The 18,206-nt window shown below is 37.9% G+C and overlaps 1 protein-coding gene across 2 annotated transcripts in view; it reads right to left on the bottom strand.

Annotated features, from left to right (window-relative positions):
* rab3c (RAB3C, member RAS oncogene family) overlaps window positions 1–18,206 on the bottom strand; it is a 136,163-nt gene that overhangs the window by 112,821 nt on the left and 5,136 nt on the right. For both annotated transcript variants that reach the window (XM_052010236.1, XM_052010235.1), the window contains exon 2: window positions 11,827–12,054. In XM_052010236.1, coding sequence (XP_051866196.1) covers window positions 11,827–12,054 — 228 coding nt within the window. The remainder of the gene's footprint in view (window positions 1–11,826; window positions 12,055–18,206) is intronic.

The raw sequence follows: 18,206 nt of genomic DNA, 5'->3' as shown, positions 1-18,206 counted from the left end.
TTTACCATATAACATCCTTGTTTATTATCTGCTTTTACTATTGCTTACTTGATTAGTTGATCAAACTAAAGGGGATGTAGTCATTATAATGAAGGAACATTGTGAATACACCTGGCAGATTGTGGATTGCACTGGCTCGAGGTAGTTTCAGCCTCAGTGTCCCTCTTCACCATTTAGGCTTGGAAGAAGGAGAGATTTCTTTATTCAGACGGTTGCAAATCTTTAGAATTCTCTACTCTAGAGGCCGTGAATATTCAGTCATCAAGTCTGTTCAAGGCTGAGATCAGTAGATGTTTGGACATATGGCAAATCTAGGATCCAGTGTTAAAGTGAACTGGGAAATAGGATCAGATGTCCTTGAATTGAAATGTGATGAAGACTTGGAGGCATTTTAAGTTCCATCTTTGTAGGATAAAACAAGTGCTTGGTTTGTTTTAACCGCTTGTTAACCTATACCCTTAAGTCATTTGCTCATCTATCACATTTAAAGTTGATTATCAAAGCAATTGGTGACATCTTTATTTTTCCTTCAAATTGATCACTTGATGTTTGTCTACATACTCTGCAAGTAATTAATATGTTGTGTCACCGTCTTCCTCAGCTTTTATTGTACCCCTCGATTTGACGTATGCAAATTTTAAAATTTGCATGTTAGCTTTCAGTAATTCATGTACAAGGAAACTCAGATTCCTCTGAACACTAACATATTTCAATTTAGAAAAACTATTGCCTTTATTTTTTTCTACCAAAGTCAATTATCTTACATTTTCCACATTGCCTTTCATCAACTATGTCCTTGCCCATTCCCTTAACCTGTACATTTCTCTCTCAAGCCTCTGCATCTTCCTGACTGCCCACACTACCTACTAACCACCAGGGTAAAATAAGGGAAAACAATTGATAAACTAGTCAAACTGAAGAACAAAGATTTTATTTATGCAAATTAAATCCCAAAACCTGTTATCAAATTTCATTCAAAAACCAAATAATACCATTAGACTATCATACAGCTAATAATGCTATTCCAGTAATTTAAAAGGAAATGAAGACTAGGTCCAGGGAACTATTCATTCATTAGCCTAACATTAGTGATAGGAAAATTAATGGAATCTTTACACAAACGTGTAATCAAAAACATCTAGAAACCAGAAAAATCATACAGTCACCTCAAATTGAGTAATAACTTAAAAACTAACCAAGTTTAACAAAGTAGGTTTACTAAGTTAAATTTGCCTCTGTATATTGCCCTAGTGTGCAGCTGAGTGGTAGAATCAGTGAGGAATTCAAGGGAATGTAGGTTTCGAAAGGCCTTTCATTATATATAATACAGTAGACCCATGACTAGTCACGGACAAGCAGTAAAATGCATAGCACGGTCAGTCCAAAATAGAAAAGCTCAAAGGGTCTCTGACCTAAAACATTGTTTCTCTTCCCACAGATGTGGCCAGACCTACTGAGTATTTATAGCATTTTCTGTTATTGTTTTAGATTTCCAGCATCTGCAGTTTTGTTTTATTTTCACAAACAATTGGGATTAAGGATAATATTCTGAATGGGAAAAGGTAGAATGGCATTCCATGAAGATCAATACTGGAATTTATGTTCACAATGCACAAAATTGAATTGGATTTGGACGTAGAAATCAGAGGTAGAATTTTAAAATTTGCATACATTAAATTGAGGTGAACAGTAAAAAAATAAAGACAGTGAGACAATACATCATTAACCAGCAGAGCAATTGGTAAATTGATTTTGAAGTAGATAAGTGTAGGGTGGTACATTTAGTAGGAAAAACAAAACAAAATTGCTCAAGTACAATTTAAGTGTGATAGAGCAGCAAAAGATCTATGGGTACAGATGCACAGAGCACTGAAAGTAGCAATGCAGAATAATAGCTATTGAAGGAAACAAAACATTCACCTTTTCCTAAAGAGAAAGAATTGAAAAGCATTCCTGAGCCTGCTTCATCCTTCAATAAGAATATGGCTGACCTTATTCCCTGGCTCACTTTACCACCTGATCCCCATTCCCCTTGATTTCCCATGTGTCCAAAAATCAACAGATCTCAACCTTGAACATACTCGTTGACTGATTATCCACAGCCCTCTGAAGCAGAGAATTCCAAAGATTTACAACCCACTGGGTAAAAAAATTCCTCCTCCTCTAATTTCCAACATGGTCAGCCCTTATCTCGAGTCTGAGCTCCCTCAATTCTAGACTCTCCAGCCTGAGGAAACAGCCTCTGATGCTACAATGTTCTTCTAAAACCAACAAATATGATACAATCTCTTTGTCCCTGTAATGAATTATGTGAATTCATTCTGCACCCTTTAAGGAAATTATAATGGTCTTTGGATGTGAATACACTGCTCCTTCAGGGTCTTACACCCTTATCAGAACATACTAGCTCTGAACTCTTAGTCTCTCTTTTAAAAGACTACCACTTGTCAGCTGTCAGTTTACCTGCAAGCATCTGCTCTTAATCTACTTTTGCCAGGACCTCTTATGCTATTGAAATCAGCCTTCCCCCAATTCAAGACCTTAACTTGAGGACCAACCCTAACCCTTCTCATAATTATCTAGAAATTTACAGAATTATGATCACTGTTCTTAAAGTGCTCCCCCACCAACACTTCCACCACCTGTCCAGTTTCCATTCCTGAGAAAGTAGAGTACGATACCATCTTTAGTAGGGACAACTGCAAGTGGGGTTGTCTTTGGTGGCCTTGTAGGCATCACAATGCAAATGTCAGGGAGTAAGATCTGAGGATCCTGCTTTTTCCTGCTGGATCCACAGGGAATTTGCCATGTGGAGTTAACACAAAATGGACAAGAAGCACTTTATTGGTCAAAAGTGTTATCTATACAAGTCTCTGACAAATGTTTCATTAAGTGTGCATTCTTTAATTGAAAGCAGATAGTTGTCCTTTAGGAGTTGCAATCACCTGATATTTATGGAGTTCGCATGTAATCCCTGTGGGTTTCCTTCAGGTACTCTGATTTCTTCCCACTTCACAAAGATGTGCAGTTCAGTAGTTTAATTTGCCACTATATATTGCCCCAATGTGTAGTTGAGTGGTAGAATTGGTGAGGAGTTGATGAGAATGCAGAAAAAATAAAATGGTACTTGATGGTCAGCACAGATTTTTGGGCCGAAGGGTCTGGTTCCATGCTTCCATTCAATGACTATGACTTTAAGACACTGGTGATGTTTGGATTTGTTCTGATAACTGATCCACCGCCTATAAATACTCCTTCCTGAGTAGTGCCTCCTGTCAGCTGCACTTATCTATGCTGGTACTCTCCATTATTTGTACTGATGGGTCTGTGAACAGCACTCCTGTTGTTGGAGTTCAATGACCAATTATCTTGGTCCCTAGTTGAAGTGTAATCTAAGGAAGCATAACTAGTACCCATCTGTCTGTGACAGAACAAACCTCCAGAAGTGGAGAAAGCAAGCCTTAAATTATACAAGGTAATGTCATAGCAAAAATACTGTAAACAATCCTTTTCTTCAAAATAGTAAAGACAGTAGCTGTGAGTCCCAATTACTTATGGGCAAGAACAATTGATTATTTTCTTACCCTTAAGAGATTCACTAATAACATTAAGAAAATAGTCTCAAGAGCACATTTTTTCTGTCATACACTATCAAAATTCAAGTGTCATGTGCAAATTTCTACATCTTGCTTCAAAAATTCATAGAAGTGAAGGATTGTTCAAGCAACACAACATACATCAGGCAGAATATTTACTGCCTCTTATTTAAACTTGGTATAAATCCATTCAACAGGTATATAAGAAATATGATTAGGGCCAGGAAATGTGGTCCCTTAAACATTCAATGAGATCATGGCTGAACTCCTACCTCAACTCCACTTTTCTGACCAAACTCCATATCCTTAGATTTCAAAAATCTAGACACAAAACAAACTGTTAGACCTTAAAGTAAACAACATTGCACTGACTTTCACTGCAGAAACTGATCAGTGAATCTTTTTCAGAAATATTACTAAATTAAACCAAATATGCAAATAACAATTATTGGGGGAAAAAAAATCAAATGTTCACGTAAGGGCAGTTCATTCAAAAGTTAATAGCTATTCAGAGTGAATGCAAGAAAATAACCTTTGGCTGTAGGACAATCAGTTAGCTGCAATAGTTTATTTCACTCACTTAGATGGAATCAGTTTGACTGACAAAACTGCAATTGAACAAAGTGAAGACATTTCAACTATAGTCCAGGTACATTCCCATGAGAGAGAAGGATAAGGAAATTAAAACCAAAACTCCCCAGACAACCAAAAAGACAAAGTTAGAGAGCAGAAAAAGAAAGCACATTACTGATCCCAGCTTGTTAACACAAGTGAGAACAAGGTTGTTAAAGAAAGTTCAGAGAAAAGTTAGAAAGGGAGTGAAAGAGGCAAAGAAAGAGCATGAGAAATGTCTGGCAGAAAACATAAGGAAATCAAAAATAGCCTAAAGGCATATGAACAGTTAGAGACACAACAGGAGAGAGGAGGCTGAAGGAGCCAGAGGGCATGCAGTGGTACCAAACAATTACTAACAGCAATCTTCACTAAGGAAGAAGATGCTGCTGAAGTCTCAAAGGAGGATGAGATTGGTGAGGTGGAGGTACCAGAAAGGCTAGCTGCACTTTAGGTGCACAAGTCATCTAATTCAGATGGAATGCATCCTAGCTTGCCGATGGGAGGGATGAGATTGCTGAGGCTCTGGCTATGACCAGATATTTGGAAGGTCAGAGATTTATGGGTGGTGCCTAAAGACTGGTAGATTGCAAATGCTACATCCTTGTTCAAAAGAAGGGTGAAAGGGTGTGTGGATAAACCCAGTAGTTGCAGAGCAGTCCATTTAACCTTGATGTGCAAGAAAGCTTTAGAGACAATAATCATGGACAGAACATGGGCAAGTGTGGGTTGATTTGAGAAGGTCAGCATGGATTTGTCAAAGGCAAATTGATAGAATTTTGATGAAGTAACAGAGACAGTCAATGGGGATACAGTTGGTGATATATGAACGAGCTTTCAAAAGACATTTGATAAAGTTTTCAAAGACCAAACATGTAATAAAAGAATCTGTGACAGCATGGATAGAAAAGTACCTTATTAAGAGGAAATAGTGAAAGGTTGTTTATCAGACTGGTGGGAATATACAGTGGAGTTCTAGCTTACAGTACTAAACCTACTGCTTCTTTTTCTATCTATTAATGATTTGGGCTTGGGTTTCCAAATCTGCAACTGACACAGAACTTGGAAGTATGGTTAACTGCGAGGATGGTAAAGGATTTCAAGCAGATTGAGACATGTTGGTGGAATGGGTAGATATACAGTGTTACCTTTTGGAAGGAGAATGGGACGAGGCATTATAAATGAAGGGTCACAATTCTAAAAGTGGTGTAAGAACCTTGGATAATATGAGAATGATTCACTGAAAGTGAAAATTGTTTAAAAAGATATGGGATCCTGACTTTATATGTGAAGGCACAGAGTATAAAGAGAAAGGAAATCATGTTCAACCTTCACCAAACACAACTAGAATATTGTGTCCTGTTCTGGGCACCAACTTTTGGACAGAGTGTAGAAAGGATTTACTAAAATGATCCCAGGGTTAGGGACTTTAGTTAAATGGATAGACTGGAGAAGCTCTGAAGATTGCCAAAGGATTTGAAAGGGATATTTAAAATCATGAAGGGTATGGGTAAAGTAGATAGGGAGAAAAAGTTTCCCTTGGCAGAAGAGTCTATCACTATTTCCTCTTAATTCCATTGGATTAAGATGATTGACAAAACAACCACAAGTAAAACAAGGAAAGATTGGTTAGCATACGTAATACATTGTTAGTGGTAATAGTGAAAGCAGGTTCAATTGTAGCATTCAAATGTGAGGTGAATAAATATCTGAAAGATAGAATTTGCAGGGCTTTGAAGAGAGGAACTGGCTGGACTGATCATAAATACATCCTTCATTGTCCTGTTGGGCCAAATGGCCTCCTCCTGTGCCCTCCCATTCTGTGATTCTATGATTAACGTATGGCAAAGAAACCTACATGACCCTGTGAAGCATGTCCCATTGTGGTGGACATAAAGATTAATGTTTGCTTTTAAAATATTGTACATTAAAGCCTAATCCCAGTGGAACCATCTAAATTAGTTGAAATCACTTTGCAATAATCAACTTGTCAATGTATCACACCTTACTGAAAATTGTAATTATGCAGCAAGTGAATGGGAACAGGTTTGGTCAGTCGGCCAATATTTTAACTGACAGTGCTCACAGGACAGCCATGTGTAAAATGTCTCACTTCAGGTAGTCTTGATAATGACACCCAGCACTTGAAGTATTCATTTAGCAATCTGAGAATGATGCACTTGCAATAGGCTAGTGGTAGAGGCAAAATTCAGTAAGTACCACGTATAGATTACAATACATGTTGACACCACTCTGTTTCTTAATGCTGGAATATCGTGGTGGAAGATTTAAAATATCCATAACCACCTGCGGAAGGTACATCAAGTTAATTACTACCGTGTTGTCAGATGAATGACCTTTTTCATTCAATTACACAGACTTATTGTGGATTCTCTACCCTTAGTCTAAAAATTCTATCCAATTCACCACCGCAAATATAGAGATTAATTACTTGTTCTAAATGACTGATTGTTTAAAGTGTCATTGCTCTCAGAGAAGATAACCTAAAGGAGATGAATAATCTGTCAAGGCTAACAGCTTGTCAACCATGCTGAATGGTGGTATTTTAACATGCATCATCATGTTTAGTGTAGTTCAACTGTACTGGTGTAACCTCTCTGTGCTGGTTTAGTTAATCTTTGCCATTGCAGCTTTAGGAACCTTACAACTGGCTACATGGATTAGCAAATGTAGAACACTGTCATAGTTCACATTTTGATTCTGTCCAGTGAACCTTATCAATAAGTGCCATTCTCATCTGATGTCCAAATATATGCGCACATAATGCTAAAATGCTCAAGCGAGCTGCCTGCAAATCAATAGAGTTCATATTAGAATGATCACTTAGACAATGTATCAGAGGGTTCTCTAAGTATTTTGATCCATTTTCTAATGAGAATTCAAAACATCAGGAGAGAGTGGGTTACAATTAATGGAGAAAACTGCTGCTGAATCTCACACAGCAATTTAATGCACACATTTATCTTTCATTTTACTCCAAATCAGTTCCTTTTCAGTCAGACTCTTAATCCTTCTAGTCTGGTATGCATTGTAAAAGGATCATCCTTTATGTTTTACTTTTTCCTGCTTACATTTTGTCACTTGCTATCAAAACGGTCCATGGAATAGGAATGTCCCTTCTGATTTATTCAGAGCTTCTGTGCAGATAGCACTTCAGATAAACTCACAGCAGATGCAACTGAAATTTGTCTCAGTTTTCATTGAAGAAGCTTCCAAAATAATCTACAGAAAAATAAAGTCAATTCTATTAAATTTACAGAACGGAACACAATCATTGGCCCACCTGATCTATACCAGTGCTTATGCTGCTCATGATCTTCTCATCTTACTTCATTTAGCCTATCGACATATACCCCAATTTCTTTTTCCATCATACACTTATCAAGCTTCCTGTTAAATGCATTTATGTTATTCATTCTATTTATTCCACTTACTCATTCCATTAAATTGCAAGTTCCACATTTAAACTATTCCCTGTATAAACCCGTTTCTCTTGAATGTTTTATTAGATATACTACAGCTTATTATATTCACGGCTAATGGCCTTGAGTCCTGATACTGTGAAATACAATGGAAAATGGGGAAGCTATTCTGCAGGCCAGTTAAGATCTGTCTCCACAGATACCAGCTTACTTGTGGAATATTTTCTCTTTTCATATTTATTGTGCCTAATGTGTAGACAAGTGGAAACTATCACATTAAACCCTTTCATGATCCAAATCCTCTGATAGACCACTACTCAGACTTCTTTCTGAAGTGCAAGTGCAATTGAAAAGAATTTCAAGCATGTGACCAATTGAGACAATGTAACTTTTGAGGAAGTATTAAGCAGGCTGGGAGATCTTTCAGTTAGAAAAGGAATATTGAAGTGGCTGATTGATGGAGGTATTTAAAATTACAGCAGAGTTTATTTGGGTGGATGTGGAGGAAACATTTCCATTTGTGACGGAGTTTAGAATTTTAGTCTAACAGCTTTTGACCCAAGGTATCCCCTAACAACTTGCATTGAAGAGAATTGAAGAGAACCAACTTTAAACAATAATGAAAATGAAGAGTGTGATGTAACATCAGAATGACTGAAGCAGGTATTACTGATGTGTTTATTGCGAGGCTAAAAATGAGAGAAAAGAGAATAGAGTAACCTAGACACAGAGGAGCAGAGGTAAATAAATCAGGGGTTCATAAAACACCAGCATGAATCAGTTAGGCCAAATGACCAGTTAAGGTGCTTTAAGTTCCAATGTAATGATAAATCTCAAATGTAAAAGGAAAAATATGAAATTTCTCTTCTTCATCACTGGATTAATTGTGTGGAGAACAAAAACTGTTCCTTTGCTGCTTATTTATTGGCACAAGGAAAATGAATAATTATCTAAAAATTAGAATATTACTTCTAAGGCAGTAATTAATTGGATTACATCCTCACAAACATGTACATCATTTATTAAGCAGGGTTTATTAAAAACATATTATGGCAAATTTGCAATTTGCTCTCCATTTTAACTCAGCATTGCCCAATCATGCTAGGCTTTGTAAAACTAAAAGGCTGGGCCCATATTATCTTTAAATGCCATGGTCTGTCCACCAGATATTACATCAAGGTTATAAAATTTTGCCTTTTCTGATCATTTGCCTTTTTTAAAAGATGGCAAGCTTATGCAGTGTCACACAAACACTGCATGTTTAAAACCCAGAATGAAATACAAGGCATGATGGAATAACTGATCAACACTCACGTGTTTATCTCACCACTATGTAAAAATGTTAACAATCTGAGCCACTATCATTGAAGATTTCCAAATGCTTGTAAACAATTCTCTATCAAATCTAACCTATACAACCCACAACAGAATAACTAACAGCAGAAAATGTATTTCTTCACATAATACCTTTTCCCAGCAATTTACTCACATGGTATCAAGAGGTACAGTGCACTTAAGTAATGAAAACCCACACCATCAAATTAGGCAGTCAAACCACCAATTTAATGACATCCAGTTTAACCACTGCAGGAGACAGTTGGACTACTCTTTCTTATTAGTACTCTGGTTTTCAGCTTTTAACACAATTAAATCAATTCCACCTGATGAAGGCAAAATAAAAACGTTGACCAGGAAACCCGATCACATCAGTCACAATACATCTTAATTGAGTATCACTCATATGAATTATAAATGCCAATTATAAATGGGTACTATAATTCAGCATGGTTTCTATTTATGTTGAGCTACAGAGACCTACTTTCACCCTATGTTGCAGTTACAGTTAAATTAAGCGTAAGTGGAGAACTGGAGCCCAATCTGACAACAGAGCAGGCTGATTGGGAACAGTCTCAAGGGACCAAGTGGCTTGCTCCTGCCCCTAATTCAAATGTTTGGAATTCATAAGTTCTCCTTAGTTGATTTCACTTTAATCATTTCAGTCCTTGGCACCCAATTTACACTCCATGTCTCTCATCTGTGTAAAGATTTAAGCTTTGCTTAGATGTTCAGTGACAGAATGTGAATGTGCCTTGAAATGCATCATGACACGATTTTGCAGATACTAGGTACCAATGTTTAGTTTATCAATGATGCATATTGTTTCAATGATTGAGAAATTAACTACAGAGTCACAGTTTTGAATCTTGAATGCCGTAAGCTATCAGCACATGTTGCCTTCTCCAACAGTGGACTTCATGTCATTTCATGAATTTCCTTCCCTGAATATTGGATAAATGAGATTACAGAATGAACTGACAACATCATAGATTTAGGATATCTGTTCCAATTTACCATTATTCATCCCTAATAATTAACATATTTATTTCATTGAACATCAATTCAATGGGAGGAAGAAACTGAAGTGAGTCCAGGACAACAATTCATTCATATCTACTGCACAACTAATGCAATAATTTTACTGGGTAAGAAAATGTTACATTAACAGGGATTTACAGATCATTTCTTTTAATGTACACCCAAATTATATAAAAGAAATTAAATTGGACTCAGTAGCACACTTATGTCTTCTATATGCAGTTTTAATGCATTTGGAAACCTATTACTCTGAATAAACTAAAACAAGCGAGAGGAATCTCATGCAAACACAGTTCATTGTCAGCTTCTGGATATCATGTTACTGGATATCTGTTGTAGCAACAAAAGTCAAAAGGGTATCCATATAAAACATGCAATTAAAGGGAGATAAAAATGTGACTTTGAAATTCTGACAACCAATTATTATATGACTGAATAGAATGCTGACTAAACTGGCTATTAAATCAAACTGATCTAATGTATGAATCTGTTACTCAGAGGTTTTATTTCAAATACCAAACAATTTTCAGCATAAATGTTATATTTGAGGTTATGGTATCATTAAGCAAATATTCTGGGTTGCTTACTGATGCTACAGGTATCTAAGTAGCAGTATGACCTGATAAAGCAGACATTGTAATAATCTGATTTTGCTCAAAACCAGACAGTACATGTAATCAAAACTCTGAACAGAACTGAAAGGAAACAATTGTCTATAAAGGAAAATTATCTATTGGTCTTTGCACTTTTATAATGGAATTACCACTGGCGTCATCTGAACATTGATGCTGAGCAGAAACAGACTGTCTGAGCAGATATTTTTAATCACTGTTACTGAAAATATTGTATGTGTTTCTTTTTGGTTCAAGGAAAAATGCTGCTCTTGCATATTCCTTCACAATCATTTTTTTTAAAAACAACATCCAACATCCTATCCTATCAGTAAAGTCATACGCACTCTCAATAATTATATATATCAAGTTATCATTGCTCAAAATACAAGATATTTCTTCATGACAGAATGTATCCTTTAACTTCCTGTTTTGTTATAAACAAGTCATTTATTGCAATGCGGAGTGGAGACCAGTTTGGTTGCTTTTCCAATACCAACAACGGCCAAAAAAGAAAACAAAATGCATAAAATGAACAACTGGAATCTTTAAACTGCATATTTCAATCATTTTATTTGTATACCACTCCCTAAAGTGCTTCTTTAAATACAGACTGAAGAAAACAAGAGTGCTGTAACATAATCAAAGATACATTTTTCAGTCTTAAGAGAACCTGATATCTGGGACACCTGAAAAAAAAGGGCAACTTGTCCAAAACTAATAGTTACTACATTTTTGAAAGAAAATATCCTTTGGATTCCTGTTCTATTTCAAATGTATTCCATGTCACACTTTCTACATGATCTCTTCAAACCAGTTTTAGTTAATGCCATTCAGCACAGAATCATCATTTAGCGTTTATAATGCTAAATCATTCAGGGTTTGAGTTACAAACATGTCCTAGCTGTTCAGTGAAGCAGAGCTACCTGTGATTTTATTCATTAGATCAATGCAGAGAAAGGGAGGGTAGGCAACAAACAGTAGACACCTCTCCTTTCAGCAACCAAATAAATTTACCCAATTTATTTGTACATGACAGAAAACAACATAACCTTTACAGCCACAAAATTAAAGCATCCATTCAATTTTAAAGTGAATTTTTAACTGATTTAACTATTTATGTTTCTTACTGAGCCAATAGATACTTTGACAACTGAAGAAGCCTAGAAATCATATGCATAAACTTACCCAAATTTGCAACTTAATCCTTTTTTCATTCCTGAAGACTGTCTTTACCTTGAAGTCAATACCTACGGTGCTTACAAAGGCAGATGTAAAAGAATCATCAGCATAGCGGAAGAGAAATGAAGTTTTCCCAACGCTGCTGTTGCCAATGATCAGTAGTTTGAACATGTAGTCAAAGTTCTGGTCAGCTGTGTCCTTCTGAACATATCGGGAATCCTGTGTAGATGCCATCTGGAATACAGATTTACAGAGTATCTTCAAATTACATCTTCACTTCAAACCATGTACATCAAATAAATATTCTGATCAAGAATTATGTCAAAGATACATCAATAATAAAACCAAGATGCAACTAAATTTAATAACACAACATATTATTTGTGTAAGTTATACCAAACACTGTGGTTGAAAGTTTAATTATTTAACAAAATGGTGGCAAATGTTATTCCTGCTTCTTCTGTATCAAACCATTTTCTATGAATTGGTACTATCATTCCAGAGAGACTAGTAATCTCACTGGCATTATCAACTGCACACTGTCAAAAATTAAAATACATGGTAGTGTAGCAGTTAGCATAAATGCTATTACAGCGCCAGCAACTCCGGTTCAATTCCCACCGCTGTCTATAAGGAGCTTGTACGTCCTCCCCGCATGTCTGCGTGGGTTTCCTCTGGGTGCTCCGGTTTCCTCTCACGTTCCAAAGACATACAGGTTAGGAGCTATGGGCATGCTATGTTGGCGCTGAAAGGGTGACAACACTTGCAGGCTGCCCCCAGTACATTCTCAGTAATGCAAAAAGACGGATTTCACTGTGTGTTTTGATGCACGTGACTAATAAATATGAATATAAATATCATGGAACCATATTAAATCAAAATCTAAACAACATGCAAATCATTTTTTTTTAAATAACAAACTTTGTCTATCCAATTCATATTAAATAGTATAACAACTTAGATAAAATAGGATTTACATGTCTTTTTATAAAACAGAGATAAAGCACATAGCAATCAAGGTGTCAGTTCAACCTCTGAGTCAGAAGGTTCTTGCCTAGAAATTAGATTTTCCCTAATTTTACTGCGTTAAAGCATCCTTGCAAAATGGGTGATGAGGCATTTGTACCAGAATTAGAGTAGCTTATACGCATAAAATGAAATAATAGGATGTGATCTGCACATTTCCTGAAGGGAGCAAGCTTAGTTGAAGGTGGAGTTGGTGGATGGGTGCAGTGGCAGCAGATTTATGAAGGCCACGTTAAGCAGAACTTGGTTGGAGATAGCTAGAGTTGCTTCCTCCAGGAGTAAAAGACTCCACACAATCACAATCTCACAAGATATATTGTGAGCTGCACATCACTAAAAAATACTGCTTTCTTATACTGACACATCCAGACACAGACTGCAGGCACACCTCTACACACACAGCCCTCTCCTTGCGTCCCTGCCCCCAATCACACCCAGACCACACAGGTGAAATCGCCAAAGGTCTGAAAGTTAAAAGGTTTACTCAATATCCTGCATCACTCTCATTTAGACTAAGACAGTGAAGAATAGGAAGAAATCCACACACACACAGGAGAGTGTTGAGACTAGGGGGAGGGTGGGGGGAATCATTGGCTGCTTTCCATGAATAGAAAGAAATTGCACACCTTCACTGTGCTGTCCTGCATGAGGAGAGTGATGCCAAGCATGAGAAGAACCCTTTGCTAAAGGAGTAGCGATATGGCATGTGGGAACTGGTTACCCTTCTGCAGGAACAGAGGCATGATTCTTCCCCCACCTCTCAGCCAACACACATCATTGTTAACAGAATCCTGCTCAGATTGCCAAGTCCAAAAAGAACGAAGACAACAATGGCCAAAGATCTCACACCCAGGGTCTGTCAGCTGGTCAACTCTTGATTTGGAAGTTGAAAGAACAGTAATGCGGTCTAAGTGCCTGCAGATTGTTGTACCATTGTCTACCCAATACCCTGAGCGATCAGATAGAGTGCAGGTTCAGGTTGTTGTTGCCTCCCAATGACGAGGGCTCCCATTATGACCACTCAAGCAGCATGCTCACCTTTGCCCCATGGACAGTCATCCCACACTGCTCCTTCAGTTGGCTCTGGACAAAAGTTGGTCCATAAAGGCAAAGCTTCATGTGAGCCAAAGACATCTGCACAAGCTAAAGGGAAAGGGTGCAGACTTATAGCAACCAGACTGCAGCCACTCAGGTGACACTCAGTCTAGCATTTGGACATCAAAGTCTATCTACAATGTTGTGAAAAAGGAAAAGCACCAGTCTGTATAACTTTGCAAATTTTAGTTAATTTATTATTCCACCCGATTTTTTTTTGAAGAAGTATTTTCAAGATACTGCCACTATTGAATGGTGTTCTCACTTAGGAAAGATTACAGCATCATCGTGCAGAGATAAGTCACATTGCTGTGGTAGCTGCTGGTTCTATTGTGTACCCTGCCATGCCATCAAGAAAGATAGTTAATACTTTGCATGTCATATCAATATGCTCAAGATAAACCTTGATTATAGCTGGATTACAAGTTACATTTTCCTCTTAAAAATAACCTTATTGCAACAGAATATATTAAATAATTAGACTTGCTAAGGTTGCCATGTTAATCTGCTGATAATTGATTACTATCTCATGACTCTTATCACCTGCTTGTTTTCCATTTAAAATATTGATTGTGGCATCTGTGAGGAAGGGACAGAAGGATACAAGAGGCAGAAGAATACGAGGAACATCATATTGACATGAAATATTTGGTCTCTGTTGCATCTTCTTCTAAGAGTTCCCCCTTTACATAGAGGAATTGAAGACAATGAGATAAGGTAAGAGAGTAGTGGTGAAAAATGATGGTATTTACAAAGAATTAAGATCATTCCTTAAAAAAGGAAACTAATACTGTACATAGTACTTCAGATGTAGTCTCACCAAAGCCCTATTTAAAGGAAGCATAACCCCTTATAGAGATTCATAGATTTAAACATCACAGAAACAGGTCCTTTGGCCCAACTTGTCCATGCTAACCAAGATGCAACCTAAGATATTCCCATTTGCCTGCTTTGGGCCCATATCCCTCTAAACCTTTCCTATCTGTGTAACCGTCCAAATGTCTTTTTTTAAGCCATTGTAATTGTACCCGCCTCTACCACCTCCTCTGGTAGCTCATTCCATATACCCACCACACTGTATGGAAAAACCTGCCCCTCAGATTCCCTTTACATCTTTCCCCTCTCATCTTAAACCTATATGCTCTAGTTTTAGTCTCCCCTAACCTGGGTAAAAGACTATCTACCCAATCTATGCCGCTCATAATCTATAAGGTCACCCTCATTCTCCTTCGCTCCAGGAAATATAGTCCCAGCCTATTCAATCGCATAACTTAAGCCCTCCAGACCCAGTAACATCCTTGTAAATCTTTTCTGCACCCTCTCTAGCTTAATCATATCCTTCCCATACGATGGCAACCAGAACTGCACACAATACTGTGCAGTTTAACCAAAGTTTTGTACAGCTGTGACATAAAATCTCATCTCCTGTACTCAATGCCACAGCTATTGAAGGCAAGCGTGGCATACGCCTTCTTCACCACCCTGTCTACCTGCGATGCCACTTTCAGGGAACCATGTACTTGCACCCCTAGATCCCTCTGTTCAACAACATTCCCAATTTACTATGTATGTCCTGGCCTGGCTTAACTTCCCAAAATGCATCACTTCACACTTATCCGAGTTAAATTTCAACTTTCTTTCCTTTGCCCACTTTCCGAGTTGGTGAATATCCTGATGTAACCTCAGACAAACTTCTTCACTGTCCACTGTACTACCAATTTTAGTGTCATTTGAAAACTTATTATGCCAGCTACATTCTCATCCAGATCATGAATATGCATCACAAACAACAAAGGACCCAGCACTGATCCTTGTGGCACACCACTGGTCACAGGCCTCCAATCTGAAAAACAACCCTCCACTACTACCCTCTGCCTTCCATCACCAAGCCAATATTATATCCAATTGACTAGCTCACCCTGGATCCCATGTGTTGTAACCTTCAGGACCAGCCTACCAAGTGAAACCTTGTTAAAGGCCTTGCTAAAGCCCATGTAGACAACATCTACCACGCTGCCTTGATCAATCCTCTTGGTCACCTCTTTAAAAAAAAAACTCAATAAAATTTGTGAAACATGATTTCCCACACACAAAGCCAAGCTGGCTATCCCTAATCAGTCCTTGCCTTTCCAAATGCAAATAAATCCTGTCTCTCTGGTTCCCTTCCTGAAACTTACTAACTTAAGGCTCATTGGCACATAGTTCCTTGGCTTGTCCTTGCAGCCCTTCTTAATAAAGGAACGACATTACCAGTCTTCTAATACCTCACCCATGGCTATCGAAGATAGTTTTCAATTTCAAAAATTCTACTTCCTTTGGCAATAAATCATAATATTGTTAATTTTCCAATTTACTTGTACCTGCTTTCTAGCCTTTAAATGGTCATGTTCTAGAACAACCAGATTCATCTACATTTCAATCCGCAATTGCTCCACAATCTCTCAGAATTTAAATAATATGATCTTTTATTTTCCTGCCAAATGGAAAATTTCAAATTTTTGCACAGTATATTCCATTTGCCAGATCTTTGCTGTCAGATTTAAGATAATTGGCAAAAGAACCAGTAGATAAAGACTTTTTGTAAAGTATCAAGTTGGCAAGATCTGGAATACACTGCTGAAAAGATTGAGGATGTAGATTCAACACAAAAAAAACTTGCAAAACGCATTACTGAAAAAGTAAAATTCGTAGAGTTGCAAGAAATAGCCAGGGGACTTGGAGTAACTTGAATAGCTCTTTCAAAGCCAGAAAAGATACAATGAGATAAAAAACTTCCTTCGGTGCTGCATGATTACAGAGGAAATATACTTACATGGTTAGATTTTAGGAGTTTATTTTTCTATATGGAGTTGTTCCAGCAACTAATGTTATCTTTTTTTAAACTGCCTCCATTTACAATAGATTATTTTAAATAATCTCTCAAGTAACTGATAATTAATTCTATAATCCACTATAATTCATCTTTTAACTATATCCAGAGTCCTCCATTCTGCACTTCTTTTCATAGAATCCAAAGCCCACACACCTCTTATAGAGTTTAAGAGTATGATGGGAAACTGTCCATTTACCTCTCCAGCACCAGCCATTTGACTGGCACCCTGTGCACCACTCTACACAATCACCATCTCCATCATCAGTGCACTGTGGATGCAGTGTGCATCACCCACAAAGTGAAAGCAAAATAGTAGCCTGCACCACAACAAAGGACAAATGATCTGCAGTCTTCCGTCCAAGTCACACACCACTCTGATTTGGAGATGTTTTATTATTCCTTGGGTCTTATTATTCCTGTGTCTAAATCCTAGAGCCTCTAACCCAGCAACATGGTGGAAGAACCATGACTGGATGGGCTGCACTGCAGTTCATCACCATCTTCTAAAGGGCAATTAGGGATGGGTAATAAATGCTGGCCTAACCAGTGTCACCCACTGCATCCTGTAAATAGATTTAGAACATAGAACAGTACAGCACAGTACGGGCCCGTTGGCCCATGAGGTTGTGCTGATCTATATAAACCTTATCCCTATTCAATCTATCCCCCTCTCTACTTCACCTCCCATAACCCTCTTTTTCTTTCATCCATGTGCCTATCTAATAGTCTCTTAAATGACCCTATCGTATCAGCCCCTACCACCACCCCAGCAGTGCATTCCAGGCACCCACCACTCTCTGTAAAATACCTACCTCTGACATCTCCCTTGAACTTTCCTCCATGCACCTTAAATGGGTGACCTCTAGTACTGTCCACTGCCACCCTGGAGAAAATATGCTGGCTGTCCACTCCATCTATGCCTCTCATAACCTTATACACCTATATCAAGTCTCCTCTCATCCTCCGTCACTCCAAAGAGAAAAGCCCTAACTCGCTCAACCTCTCCTCATAAAACATGCTCTCCAACCAAGTTAGCATCCTTGTAAATCTCCTCTGCACCCTCTCCAAAACTTCCACATCCTTCCAATAATGTGGTGACCAGAACTGAACACAATATTCCAAATGTGGTCCAACCAGAGATTTATAGAGCTGCAACATTACTTCTCGGCTCTTGAACTTAATCCCCCGGCTATTGAAGGCCATCACACCATACGCCTTAACTGTCCTATCCACTTGTGAGGCAACTTTGAGGGATCTATGTACTCAGACCCCAAGATCCCTCTGTTCCTCCACACTGCTAAGAATCCTGCCATTAACCATGTACTCTGTCTTCAAGTTCGTTCTTCCAAAGTGTATCACTTCACACTTCTCCGGATTAAACTCCATCTGCTGC

This window comes from Pristis pectinata, chromosome 2 (assembly GCF_009764475.1).
Source record: "Pristis pectinata isolate sPriPec2 chromosome 2, sPriPec2.1.pri, whole genome shotgun sequence".
Lineage (NCBI taxonomy): Eukaryota > Metazoa > Chordata > Chondrichthyes > Rhinopristiformes > Pristidae > Pristis > Pristis pectinata.
Note: the sequence above shows the minus strand (reverse complement) of the source record. Positions and strands in the feature narration are given on the sequence as shown.